This window comes from Anticarsia gemmatalis, chromosome 12 (genome assembly GCF_050436995.1).
Source record: "Anticarsia gemmatalis isolate Benzon Research Colony breed Stoneville strain chromosome 12, ilAntGemm2 primary, whole genome shotgun sequence".
Lineage (NCBI taxonomy): Eukaryota > Metazoa > Arthropoda > Insecta > Lepidoptera > Erebidae > Anticarsia > Anticarsia gemmatalis.
The window spans coordinates 7645775-7658643 of record NC_134756.1 but is presented as its reverse complement, the minus strand read 5'-3'; the positions used below and the strand labels follow the sequence as shown (position 1 = coordinate 7658643).

At 35.7% G+C, this 12869-nt stretch overlaps 2 protein-coding genes across 2 annotated transcripts; both read right to left on the bottom strand.

The window, feature by feature from the left end:
• Positions 1-2640, bottom strand: LOC142976889 (brachyurin-like). Its single transcript, XM_076120467.1, has 5 exons — positions 2427-2640; positions 1752-2025; positions 1331-1429; positions 452-645; positions 1-275 (listed from the first exon to the last, which is right to left on the bottom strand). Exons 1-5 carry the CDS (start codon positions 2628-2630, stop codon positions 171-173), a joined length of 876 nt encoding a protein of 291 aa, XP_075976582.1. The 5' UTR covers positions 2631-2640; the 3' UTR covers positions 1-170.
• A 1176-nt stretch (positions 2641-3816) lies between these two features.
• LOC142976890 (brachyurin-like) lies at positions 3817-7963 on the bottom strand. The gene is made up of 5 exons (XM_076120468.1): positions 7716-7963; positions 7111-7384; positions 6768-6866; positions 5701-5894; positions 3817-4494 (listed from the first exon to the last, which is right to left on the bottom strand). The coding sequence occupies exons 1-5, from the start codon at positions 7917-7919 to the stop codon at positions 4390-4392; spliced, it is 876 nt and encodes a 291-aa protein (XP_075976583.1). The 5' UTR covers positions 7920-7963; the 3' UTR covers positions 3817-4389.
• Between the last annotated feature and the right edge of the window lie 4906 nt (positions 7964-12869).

Genomic DNA, 12869 nt, shown 5'->3' with positions numbered 1-12869 from the left:
ATCAGTACGTGTTTTTTTATTTTAAGATACAGATCCTTGAACATGTTCTTACATAAAACATAATATTTTGATTTAAGATAAAAATCAATACATTTGTAGAATTTAGTTTATATAGTTTACATAAGTATTTGTTAACTTATTTTGACGATTTTTTTGTTTGTTCAATTAATTTACAGGTGTTGGTTGATGAAGTTGATGAAAGAGGTGACGCGAGCGAATCCAGCAGGCATACCAGCCTGGCAGCCGAGAGGAGAACCGAAGGAAGTTACGGCAATCTAAAAAGAAAATTTTGTAACTTATTAAAAAAAAAACAAAAACAATTAATTATAAGAGTTAGTCTCTCTAATCTTTTTAGAAAAAAAAAGAGAAATCCTACTGCGAAATGTATAAGGTTACAAAATAAATATATATTCAATTTGTTTTGTGTTGATATTTCAATGACAGAACTTACCAAGATATCTCTGCCATTCCTGTTCACAACAAGAGGGCCACCAGAGTCACCCTGGCAGGTGCCCACTCCACCAGCACCACTGGTGCAAATGTTTGAAGGCTGGAAGATGAGGGGAAACACCACGGAGCAAAGGCTGTTGTTGATTACATTCAGACGGACGTGGCTGAGGAACTGGTTAGAAGAGATTGAACCACCTGTAAAAAAACCAATGTTAGATGACGTCAGTAAATGAGAAACAAATGAAAGATGTAAAAAAAGTCAAATTTTTCAAATATGTACTTGTTTTCAAAATTTTCGAAGTGTGGGTTACTTAACTTTTATATATATTGTTGATAACTAAGTTACTATTTTTAATACTGTTTTTATCAGCATAGTATATAAATCTCTTTCCTTTAGTACTCAATTACCTATTGAGATTTATGCTACTTAAAGATTAATTTTAAGTACTTAGTACGTTATCACATAGATAGCCGTGTATCCGGCTTTAATCTAATAACATAGGATTATTGACTCTCAGTACATAAATGACGGAATGAGATAAACTCGTTTAATCTTAAATCAAAACGTACGTTCTTATCACTTGCTGTTGACATGATGACATGAAAGAAAATCTATAGTATTATTATAAAGCTGAAGAGTTTGTTTGTTTGAACACGCTTATCTCAGGAACTACTGGTGCGAATCCAAAAAATATTTTACTGGTGGATAGCCTATTTATTGAGGAAGGCTATAAGGCTATACAGCATCACGCTACGACCAATAGGAGCAAAGTACGAGTAAAAAAAGTTACAAAAACGGGAAAAATATGACCCAATCTCTCTTAAGTGACGCAAGCGAAGTTGCGCGGGTCAGCTAGAAAAATATAATAAGTTATCTTACCATCACTGGTCAGACCGAATCCGGAGGCAATGGCGGAGGAGCCAACAAAGTCTTCATTCAGCTCAGCACCAGAAGGTAGAGCAATAGGAGCGATGGTAGCTGCAAAGAAACAAGAACAAAGGTAATTCGTTTGCAAAACATTACTTAAAGACAACTTTTCCTCCCTTCGGCTAGTTGCATTCTTATAACGGGCAACCGGACTCGCAATACCATGTAGGGCTATTTAGAGTTTACCCAAAACATTTGTTTCCTATAGCGATCAAACTACGCAGAACTTGCAGCAAATGGAAATTACTACAGCCAATATAATTATTTTTTTATCCTGTAGATATAGACTTTGACCCCAGTGACGTAGTTTCAGATTATGTTTACAATAATGTCGTATCGATCGACGCTACAATAGTTATAAACGCATACAAACCTGATGTGGCGACGTTGGAAGGCAGGTAAAGAACAGCGATATCGTTGCGAACTAAAGCAGGGGTCCAGTTGTTGTGCATAGCTACAACGCTAGTGTCGATCCTAGTACCACCAGTGAACAAAGTGTGGGAGCCAAGGACGACTGTGATTCTCCACGCTTGGTGGATGCCATCGAACCAGCAGTGAGCAGCCGTTAGTACTCTGTTGGCGCTGATGAGGGAACCACCACAGACACCAGTGCCTTGGAGGCCGATGATGGATGATAGAAGACCAGCCTATAATCCGAGAAACATGTTATAGTTGAAGAGAAAGATCATAAAATATGTTAGCGTTTAATCTGTTTTCTGTAATTCTAATAAAACAGAGTAATTAAGATATAGCTAATAATAACGTTCTCTTTCGTTTCATATTATGTTTCCAAGAAATGTTTTTGTTGCATAATTCGTTTGTGACTTTAATTTCACCAAAAAGACGAAGTGTTACTATTTAAACTGACGAAAATAATAAAATTATTAGGAAGTCCAATTCAACCGCAAGAACTATAACCTTTCTTATAACACCGAGATCAAAGTTACCAATTACGTATAATAAACGTATTTGTTAGCCAATAGTTTGCGTCATAATTGATTTGCGTAATACTACCAAAGGTAAACAATATAATTCTTAGTAATGTTACCTGATACGGGTATTGTCCGGCACCAGCGGGCAGGCCTCCGACGATCCTTTGCTGGCTTAGATATGCCTCTTCAGCCTTGCGAATTCTCTCGCCTTCGGGAATACCATATTTCTCAAAGTACCCATAGGCCGTATTGTCTAAACCAGGGGTATAGTCCGCGTAAGCGAAACTCGCGAGAGCCAGTAGAACAACGAAGGCCTTCATTCTGTTCTGGTTTGGGACAAAACTAGTAAAAACATCAGCTTCTTTAATTTATATAGCTGTAGATACAGATTAGTTTATCGCGTTGCTGCAATAATTAATTAATCACTAATTACTGAATTTGTGCGATCGTATTGATATGTCTGATTTTTATCGTAAGTAGTTTTTCCTTAATTGTTTGTTGTAATTTTTTTTTTCTTGTTCAATAACAAATAGCTACTGCACCCGAAACATTAAAAAAAGATTGGATGAAAAGCATGTTAACTAAAATTATTTACTAAAAAAATCTCTACTCACACATTTTTTGAGATGTTATCAGCGATTCAACAATCTCATCTTTATTTGTCAAAATATCGAAGCTTAAAAATCTCAAATTCACGAAATTTATCGCCATCTACGTATATCATAGCGGTAGTATCGTCCAATACTTCTCGAGTTTTTCAGGCGTAGATACGATGTTTATCATTTAAGAAAACATTAAGAGTGGTGAAAACAATTTGAAGCTTAGCATCTACTGTATGTATTTCTATGTCTGCATTGCAAAGTATTTCGAAAATAAAATCGGTAGTGTATATAAGACTGCTGATATGGAGGTCTTCATCCTAGATCGATTTTTCAAATTTTTATTAGAGTATTTTAATAGCAGCCCGGAGTAAGGGAACGTGTCCGGTATAGACTCGTCCCCTTTTCTATGGGACTAGCGCTGTATGGCGAAAAGCGGTTGTATTTCATTACACTTCTGTCTACACCTCTGGGATAAACAGGCGTGGTGTTATGTTTGTACGTACAGATGTATGTATGTAGGTATGTAAATATTCTCACCTAACGGCGTGATGGCTTGTATTTATTTACACACACATTAAAAAGTTATATAATTGAAACATTTTACAATCCAAAAGTATTATCATAAATTTTGTTGACACATTTTTTAGATCAAGAACTACAAAGATAAGTTTTATCTCCCTTTCGATTGAAATGTCTTTCTCAATAGTATTTATCTAACGTCATATCTAATTTATCAGCAAAAATATTGCTTTATTGTTTAGAACACGCTAAGTATTCAATATTGACAACGATTCAAAGGTTCTTTAACTACACTTCAGGTTTACAATAAAACATCACTTTAAATTGTTTTTTTTTTTAATATTATAGTAAGATACAGATTATTATAATAGTGTTGTATTCTTAGGCCTTTCGTTCACAAGTCCAGCGACGTGATTGTTTGCTGGTAGTCGCTTGAAGACTGACATTGAGTATCGAAGTTTTGTGTAGCTTTGTGTACAAAGGACCTCTGCATAATATTATATGGATAATAATAAGAAATTATGTACAACCAGCAACAAAAGTAACAGAACAAAGACAGTTTATTGTTAATTCCATTAGCCAATATCAACTAATTTGTAAATGCATACAAATTAACATGCTATTATTTCTTTTTATCGTATGGTTAGTGGTCAAAGATGAATGCCAACGGAAAGGCATTTGACAGGAATGGTTTACGACGGTTATCTTAGTAGATAACAAACGAAACCAACGATTTACGTATCCTTAGAAGCACGGAGATCTATAGAACAACCGCGCCAATGGTTGCTTAACGCACTAATCATATCATTTACCGACTGGTGAACGCAATTGGCTATGAGCGCCTCGAAATTGACCCGTTACAGAGTAAAAGTCTCTTAATTTTAATTGTATTTGTATTGTATAATGGTCAAGTAATTCATTTAGCCATTTACTCTCGTTGCTGATTGTATTTCGTCATTTACAAATGACGATTGATAAAGTCCATGTATGATGTAACTCTGGCGTAAGCTGCCGGCAAGCCGCTTGAACAACCCAGAGCTGAACCAAACGATGTCACTCCAATCTGTAAAAAAAGCTTTTTAAAATAGCCGGCAATGAGTTTTTTGCTTTTTATAAAAATAACGTAAGAACAATTATGTCTATTTCAGATAATTAAGATGAATAATTAGGGCACTAAGTTATCGTGGGCAACATTATTAAAATATTTTTTCATTAAGACTTCGAAATCCTTTTCAATAAAGTACATATAATATCATTGGACAACGTACATGGTCAGCTGATTACAAATGAAGCAGAGCTAATACTTTGGTAACAAGATGATAAACATACTTGTATACTTCTAAATAGATACTTATAAGTATAATAGATATCACCAGACTCAGAACAGATACTTTCGGACGAATATGACCAATTTAAATGTCTACTTCATGACGACAAGATTTGAAATGTTGCAAAGCCGTTTTTCAATTTGGGAACATTGACCTCAATATATGTAAATAAATGACGACATCTCACAACAAAAGTTATAACAAATGTAACACAACAATTACGTCAAATGTTATAACAAGAAGAAAACAATACACCATGACACATACCCGTCTCGACAAGTTATTTTCTTTGCACAAGGAAATCCCATGTCTTAAGTAAACTTGTATAATTATGTAAACATACTAAGTATGAAATTACTCATATAAATTAAGAGTATAATTTTATTTAGTTCATATTAGAAGGAAAAATAACAGTCGTAACGGATTTGTACAATAATAACGGGACTACCTAAATAGCAATTTAAGTTTTGCATTAAGGAAAATGTGTTGCATTAATATTAAGAGTATTAAACTATCGGAACGTTCTTGTGTTTAGAAAACCTGATAGACGAGAATTTATATTTTGACTTGTGAGATAGAAATAGTAATTCATTCGTCCGGTGATTGCGGCGCAACGGTTAATATGTCATCACATCGATATGGAGTTATGAGTTCGATTACCACTCAAAATAAATATGCATATTATATTATTATTTTTAGATTCAGAAAAAAACCGTTCTGGAAATATCTTGAGTCTGTTGTTTGCATAAAATTAATTAAAGAGAGTTAATTGATAAAAGAATCTTAGTGATGATAAATAATAATACATTTTTCGCAGAAGATATCTGCGTAATCAAATATTATGAAATACCTATCCAATAGCTCCTTTTACGCAGATAACGGTAAAGACAGGATAATCTTTGCTAACCCAAACGTCATAGCATTTGCAGTCAGATACCTACCAAAATCTGCCTGTTATTTCTATTGAGGATCAAAGGACCGCCGGAATCCCCGTTGCATGTTCCAACACCTCCAATGCCGCTGGTACAGATGTTAGAAGGTTGGAGAATAATAGGGAAGCCCAAGGAACACACAGAGTTTGAAATGATGTTCAGATTTACGTGACTCAAGTATTGGCTGCCTGTAATAGCTCCATCTGCAAAAAGATCACCAGAAGACTACAATAGTTATTGCTCTTTATAGCTAATTTTATTTTGGTTGTTAATGTACATTGTTATACAGTAGCGCGATTCTGTACAGACGGTACTGTCGAGTATCGAAATTTTGACATTTAGAATGTACTGCCAAAATATTTCCTACGACACCCGTCAGAGGCGCTGATCAGATTTTCATACAATATTTCTCGATGACAGGCCGGTTGTCCGTTGTCGATAGTATTAGAGAATCGAGCTACAAATGTAATGCATTTATTCATTAGTATTATAAAAGCACCAAGTGACGGAATTTCTTTGTTCATTTGTTTGTTAGTCTGCACGTCTATCTGACGGTATGAGAGTCGGCCAATCTGGCGGTATGTGGGTTGAATTGTCCGTCTGTCTTTTTATTTGAACCACTTTGCTTGTGCAGTGCTTATATTTTTTTCATGAACATTACACATGTGTCATCATCATCATCATTGGTCTGTTTAATTTATTTCATATGATTAAGGCGCCAGGTGGAATTAGGTCACTTTAGTTCGTAGCTCAAAAGGCCTACACGCAGACCGCAGACATAAGAAAAAGGACTTATTATGACGAATACATTATTCAATTTCTATTATTAATTATTCTCGTCATTAGTGGTTATTCAAGTTAAAAGTCAGACGGGAAAAAATAATATGCCATTGGCCTTTTAATGCAATTCTTGGAAGCGTCATATGGCGTTAGGTTGCACATAGGTATGCGCTCCAATCATGTTTGGGGTTTTACTTGATCCAATATGGAACTTGTTTGTTCAAATTCTATGAGTCATTAAAATTGGGGCAACTTGAAAGTACAATAACGTAATACGAGCTAAAAGAAATACACACCTTGGACAGTTAAGCCAAAACCAACGGCAATGCCTCGTTCACCCGCGAAGGTTTCAAACAATTCGCTCCCAGTGGGCAGCGCTACCGGAGCGATAGTATCTAAAACAAAATTTAAATGCAGTGAGTACATCCAATATGGTCACAATTCAATTTTTTAAAAACATCTACAATAACATACGTTACACAACGGCATACAAAACCACTATATTTAATGAGGAGCAACCTTTTTTGTGTGGGATTGGAACCAACTGCAGTAGTACGACCCGGTGGCATAACTACGTCTGTCACTGCGTCACAAATATCATCATATAGTTAAATTAAATGATAGATAGTTTAGAATTACCTGAGAAGGTGACTGCTGATGGCAGATAAAGAATGGCGATATCATTACGAACTAAGGTTGGCGTCCAGTTCGGGTGAGTGGCTACCGCGCTCGTGTGGATCCTAGTTCCGCCCTCAAACAATCTGGTGGAGCCGAGCACGACGGTCAGTCGCCATATCTGGTGGACACCGTCGAACCAACAGTGGGCTGCGGTAATCACGCGGCTAGCACTGATGAGGGTTCCACCGCAGACACTAACGCCACTGGCCCCAGTTACATCCCCGAGAAGACCGGCCTGTGAAAGCAAATAAGGAGTATTAGACTAGTATTTAGATAATTTCTGTTCGAGCTTGGAAGGAAACTTGTATTAATCAAACAATCAACATAAAGTAAAACATGACAAAATACATTTTTTTATTATAATAAATATTAGTTTGCTTTAGAAATCGAATCCACTACCAACGAAGTGATAACTTTCATTATTGGGCCACAGACATCGCTTAAAGTTAGGTAATTCGTGTCATTCGCGTCCGCGTCTCATTAAAAAATTTACGTTTTGGTTATTTACGTGAGAAATATTTTTATTGTATTTAGATTTGATTTCGTGTTAAAGTATCAAAGCATACCTTGAAAGGATACTGTCCGAGTCCCGCAGGTACACCGCCGACAATTCTCGTGTTGTAATGTTCCTCCGCTTTGCGTATTCTCTCCGCAGACGGGATTCCAATGTTCTTTATGTACCCATAAGCGGTGTTGAGTTCGGGATGTTGTTGCACATTTCCTGCAAAAACAAAACTACAAAGTAGAATCAAACTGACAAAGAACCGCATTGTGAAAAGCCAAAACAACACTGTAGGTCTAGCTTAGTGCTTGATCGATCAATGAACACAAAGATATGTCTTCGGATTATTTACGTGTAATCGTGATGAGTATTTAATTGAGATAATAATTAAAGTAAAAACAAAGATAAATGTTTGTGTACCTTACGATAAAATTGCATTTTAGAAGTGTGGTATTTCACAAATATTGATAAAACGTAATTCAATATTTGTTTTAATATTGTTTCATAATAGAAGACCATAATCAAATAAACCGATTTGATTTGACCGACAAGTAACTTGCAAAAACAAAAACTCGAGTGCGAATCGGTCTCGCACACATTCGCATTCGCACACGTTCCGTCCCATTTCATCACGTTTGTCGTATTATATTATTAGCACCTCTATAAATATAATTTGTGAAATTTTCAAACGGTCTAGCTATCGCTATGCCGGCCCGCTCATGATACATTATACAGCCTGTTGAAAGACAGACATTGGGTGCGGAACCTTTAAAATTTTGTCGTAATGTTATTTATTATGAAGTTTTCAATACTTAAAAGATTTTATTCTTGGAGTGGGTCAGGACTTTACAGATATTTTCCTGATCTGTCAAAACAAGTAACGGTGATTCCTGTTGCGCATAAAACAAAAATAACTCTTCCTTATTATGTCTTATGGTACATAGCATGTGTTACAGAATATAGAGTGTAGGTACATATAATTGTAAATAATGTTACAAATTATACATACCTGTAGCTCGATTCTCTAATACTATCGACTACCACCAACCGACCTGTCATCGAGAAATTTGGTATGAAAATCTGTGCCTCGATTCTCTACTACTATCGACTACCGACAACCGAACTGTCATCGAGAAATTTTGTATGAAAATCTGATCAGCGCCTCTGACGGGTGTCGTAGGAAACATTTTGGCAGTACATTCTAAATGTCAAACTTTCGATACTCGACAGTACCTGACTGTACAGAATAGCGCTACTGTAAGGTTACTGTATTATTAAGTGTAAAAAAATGTGTTTCACTAATGTTCATCAGTCCATAATTTACTATATCGTTTTTAACTTATTACTGAGCTACTGCTGGGTTTATCCTCTGAAATTTGAGAGAGGGATTAGGGCTTTAGTCCATTGTAACTTAATTATATTGAATAGTTTCGAACGAATTATTTAAACTGTAATTGGTTGATTTTAACCACGGCGTTTTGCTTAAGGAAAGAGGGAATTAATGAAACATTATCGAACAATAAGCTGTCAAACTTGCAATATCATTGTAAAACCCACATTTCGGTTTGAATTGAGGGAAAATACTATACAATATTCAATGAGTATGTATCATCAATGACTCTTGATTGTCACCTGCAAAATAAATGTGATTACGTGACTGAATACAAGTCATCCGAATCCAAAATGAATTTACTAAGGCAATAATGCTCACTAAAAACTCAAGCGTCTTTGATAATAATAATAATTATGTAGAGTAAAATATACCTAAAGTAATTTTTAGGACATCAACAATAATGACCAATTATTATAATACATATCTCCGTTAAACTCGCCCATAAAAGTGCTTTGCCAAAGCGCCTTCTATGTTAGCGATGTACTAAACCAATTTTGATACAAAGGTTTCACCAAAAAATCTGGAATGACATTTGCAAGGGATACTCACGAAAGCTGTGTGTATACGGTTTTAGTTGATGGGCCGGCTCTCCCGCAATGCGCTTCTACAAACAATTTCAGTCTCTGCCTTGCACAGGGGACTGTCACTCAAGCGCTCGCGCGGAACAACCCAATGATATTAGCCGACCATTTAGTCCTGACCTCTGACTTGCTTACCTTTAACCCTTTGATGTTCGTTAACTTAGTCCGCTAAAGAGGCGAGGGGGATCAAACTACGCTGGACTGTCTGTTTAGTCTAAAGTCAAACTCTTTAGTTATGCTGACATTGTATTCAGATTCAATTCGCATACTCGTGTCAGTTTGGTTATCTTTCGTTTTTGGTAAAGGTTGAGGATTATTTGTATGACAATAGCGGAGAATAATTGGGTGCATTGTGATGGTTCAAGTTGGTGAATGTAACAAGCGTTCTTTACTTTGAAATGCAATATATTTTTTCAAAAGAGTAAAGGGAAGTTGTGAAAAGCTTCCGGTAATATTTTTCTCCTGAATTTGTACAAATTTTGCTTTTGTAGCAGATGCACGGTAAACGTTTGATGGGAACTCACGGAATACGCTGCAAGTCTATGTCGAATTGAGATTCGATTAGTCGTAGCGAACTTGAAACGGAGTGAGTAGTGGCGGGCTCAAACATTAATCGAATTTCGGTCTTCGCCAGGCGAACGATCAAGTGTGCGTTAGTTCACATTACGAGGCCACTCGAGTCTCACTCGATACTTGCTTTCGAGTGTTCGATATACGATATCGACTCGAGATGTCTGCTACGAGTGATTGCAGGATGTCAAGGGGTCGTAACCGAGGATCACTGCAATACAATTCACCGTGGCCGGCAGATCGGTAAAGCACTCACTTCATTTTCGGTGCATATTGTGGTCTAGTGCACGAGTCAGTAGAGATGCAGTACTCTATAGATGTAAGCTACACGAATTCCTTGTTCCCAGTGGTTCGGCAATGTGAAGATATAGTTTAAGTATCTCTTCCGATATTACAAATCTGAATAGATTTGTTTGTAAACGCTAATCGTTAGAGACGCTGCCCGAGTAGAGTTTTAGTTACTTCCATAAAGCAAAGGCATTGGTGTACTATAATGTTGTTTTGTTATAAGAACTTTGACGCCAGCAGAGTCACAGTTCTCAGCTCTATTTTATAAGTATTACAACAAATTGTGCTGTGTATGACGTAATACCTTATGTAAAAACAATATTTCGTAACCTTTGTCCTCCTGGGAAAATGTTTGGCGTCACGAATTACATACGGAGTAAATATGTTATCCAATAAATTCATGACGTCCACTCATGACGTACATTCATTAACATAATAGGGAAAATTAAAATAAATTTGATCAAACCAGCAATAAATATTACAAGGGAAATCTAATGCATAGGGTCTGATTTTTTAATAATCCAAAGCTACTAGCAGCCATTAAACAGAAAAAAAACTTATTGTAATCTACCAGAACATTGTAATTCAAACGCTTTTTATTCAAATAAAAAAAATGCGTCGCCAGATGTTATAGTTCGAAATTTAATTTAAATATCGAACGTGTATGCATGCGCGTGCTAGTGTTGTCATTGAATAGATTATCTCAGTGCGTTAAGCTCGGGATTAACATCAGTTTGCACATAACTAGCCAATCGATCTCGTCTGATTGACAGTCGGACGTGTTACAACACTAACGACAATGCGAAAACTATTTTCCGTATCGATTAGTCACCATTCATAGTTCTAATGAAGTGAATTTGAAATGCCCATAGATTAGATTTCAATGTTTGATGAAGACCAATGTTTTGTTTAAATCACAAATACTATACCCACGCATCACTATAAGTCGGATAATTGTATTTTACAATACAGACATAACATTTAAATAAATACTTATCAGCTTAGATTAATAAGTAACACATTTGGTAAATGCATTAAATTAAAGTTAATACAGTCTAAGTCCGTAATTTTGATACAATGTTCCGGCGTAAAACGACAAAACAAAATTATAATCTAATAAAAACAGTTTTTCCGAACCCTGACCTAGGCACAATGGCTTAACCTTGTCACAATTACGTCACAGGTCTTCTATGACGACGATATTCTCCCATAGAAAATACCCTCTAACTGAATCATGCTCCTTCCCACAGAAAAGGACAACGTAAAAACAAAAATGTAATTACCGTGGTCTCATCATATTACTTTCCAAACCACGAAAGTGACAACCGCTTGTATTGCTAAATAAATATAATTAAAAGCGAAGTGTGTTGGGAACGTGACAGCGGCAGGACGTTAATGCCACCGGACTAAATAACGTTAGAGCACCCTTGTTACTGCAATTACGCCCGGCCCGGTTAAAATGTCCGACCGTTTTAAAGTTTTCATCCGGATTTGACACGCGACAGACTATAAAGCATCAATCAGCCAGACTCCGTGTTGCTTTTTTATTTGATCTGCAGTTTTTATAGTATTTTAATAAGCAGCGAGGAAAATATTTTGATGAATAAAATTCATGCGTGTGTTATGAGGGGCTAGTTTTATGTGAAATAAACTTTATGATACCTATATTTTAATCTTTGTATGAGGTATTATGAAAAAGATTTAGAAGTTAATAAAATAATGAACAACGGATAAACACTGATATCAAAGTTTTACGTATAGTGTCTTTTGCGTTACATTAATATTGCAAGCGATATACACTAACAGATGACGATACTTATATTCTCTGGTTACTAATTTAAATAAAAAATTGTTTTCGAAACATTTTGTGGTTCCTGAAGGAAAGATTCCAAGCTCTTTGGCATTAGCTAATCTACTAGAAAAAAGCAATTTTTGTCTCTATCATTCCTTAAGATTTTCTCTCAGGTTTATACCAGTGGCATTGGACAAAGCAATGAAAACATTATTATTAATACAAATGTATGGAAAAACATGAGTTAAGAAATGTAGCACATAAATTCAACTTTGTTACTTGAAAATGGGGCCATTAACAGCCATTAATAATATTTAAGTAAACACATTCAATACAAGGGTTTTTCGCGCGGAATATTTTAAAAATTTATATCGAAGCTCGCATAGTATTTCACTGTCATTATTCCAGCGGGCTGTAATGCCGTATCGATGTCCCATCAGCCTATAAATACTTTAAATTGACGGCGAATAAATGACTCAATCAGTTGACAATTATTTAAAATGCTTTTACTTACCGTCATGATGCATTAATTGGAAATAGTTGCATTTTTAAACAGTTTGTAATTACCGAAAATGCGCATTTGTACATTAAAAA

Excerpts from the sequence above, each read along its gene's own strand:
- LOC142976889 (XM_076120467.1), bottom strand. The coding sequence starts at position 2,630 with ATGAAGGCCTTCGTTGTTCTACTGGCTCTCGCGAGTTTCGCTTACGCG. Across the intron at positions 646-1,330 it reads ATTCGGTCTGACCAGTGATG|GTGGTTCAATCTCTTCTAAC; the intron begins GTAAGATAACTT and ends GTTTTTTTACAG. Across the intron at positions 276-451 it reads GGAATGGCAGAGATATCTTG|ATTGCCGTAACTTCCTTCGG; the intron begins GTAAGTTCTGTC and ends TTTTCTTTTTAG.
- LOC142976890 (XM_076120468.1), bottom strand. The coding sequence starts at position 7,919 with ATGCGGTTCTTTGTCAGTTTGATTCTACTTTGTAGTTTTGTTTTTGCA. Across the intron at positions 6,867-7,110 it reads ATCAGCAGTCACCTTCTCAG|ATACTATCGCTCCGGTAGCG; the intron begins GTAATTCTAAAC and ends ATTTTGTTTTAG. Across the intron at positions 5,895-6,767 it reads TTTTGGCTTAACTGTCCAAG|ATGGAGCTATTACAGGCAGC; the intron begins GTGTGTATTTCT and ends ATCTTTTTGCAG.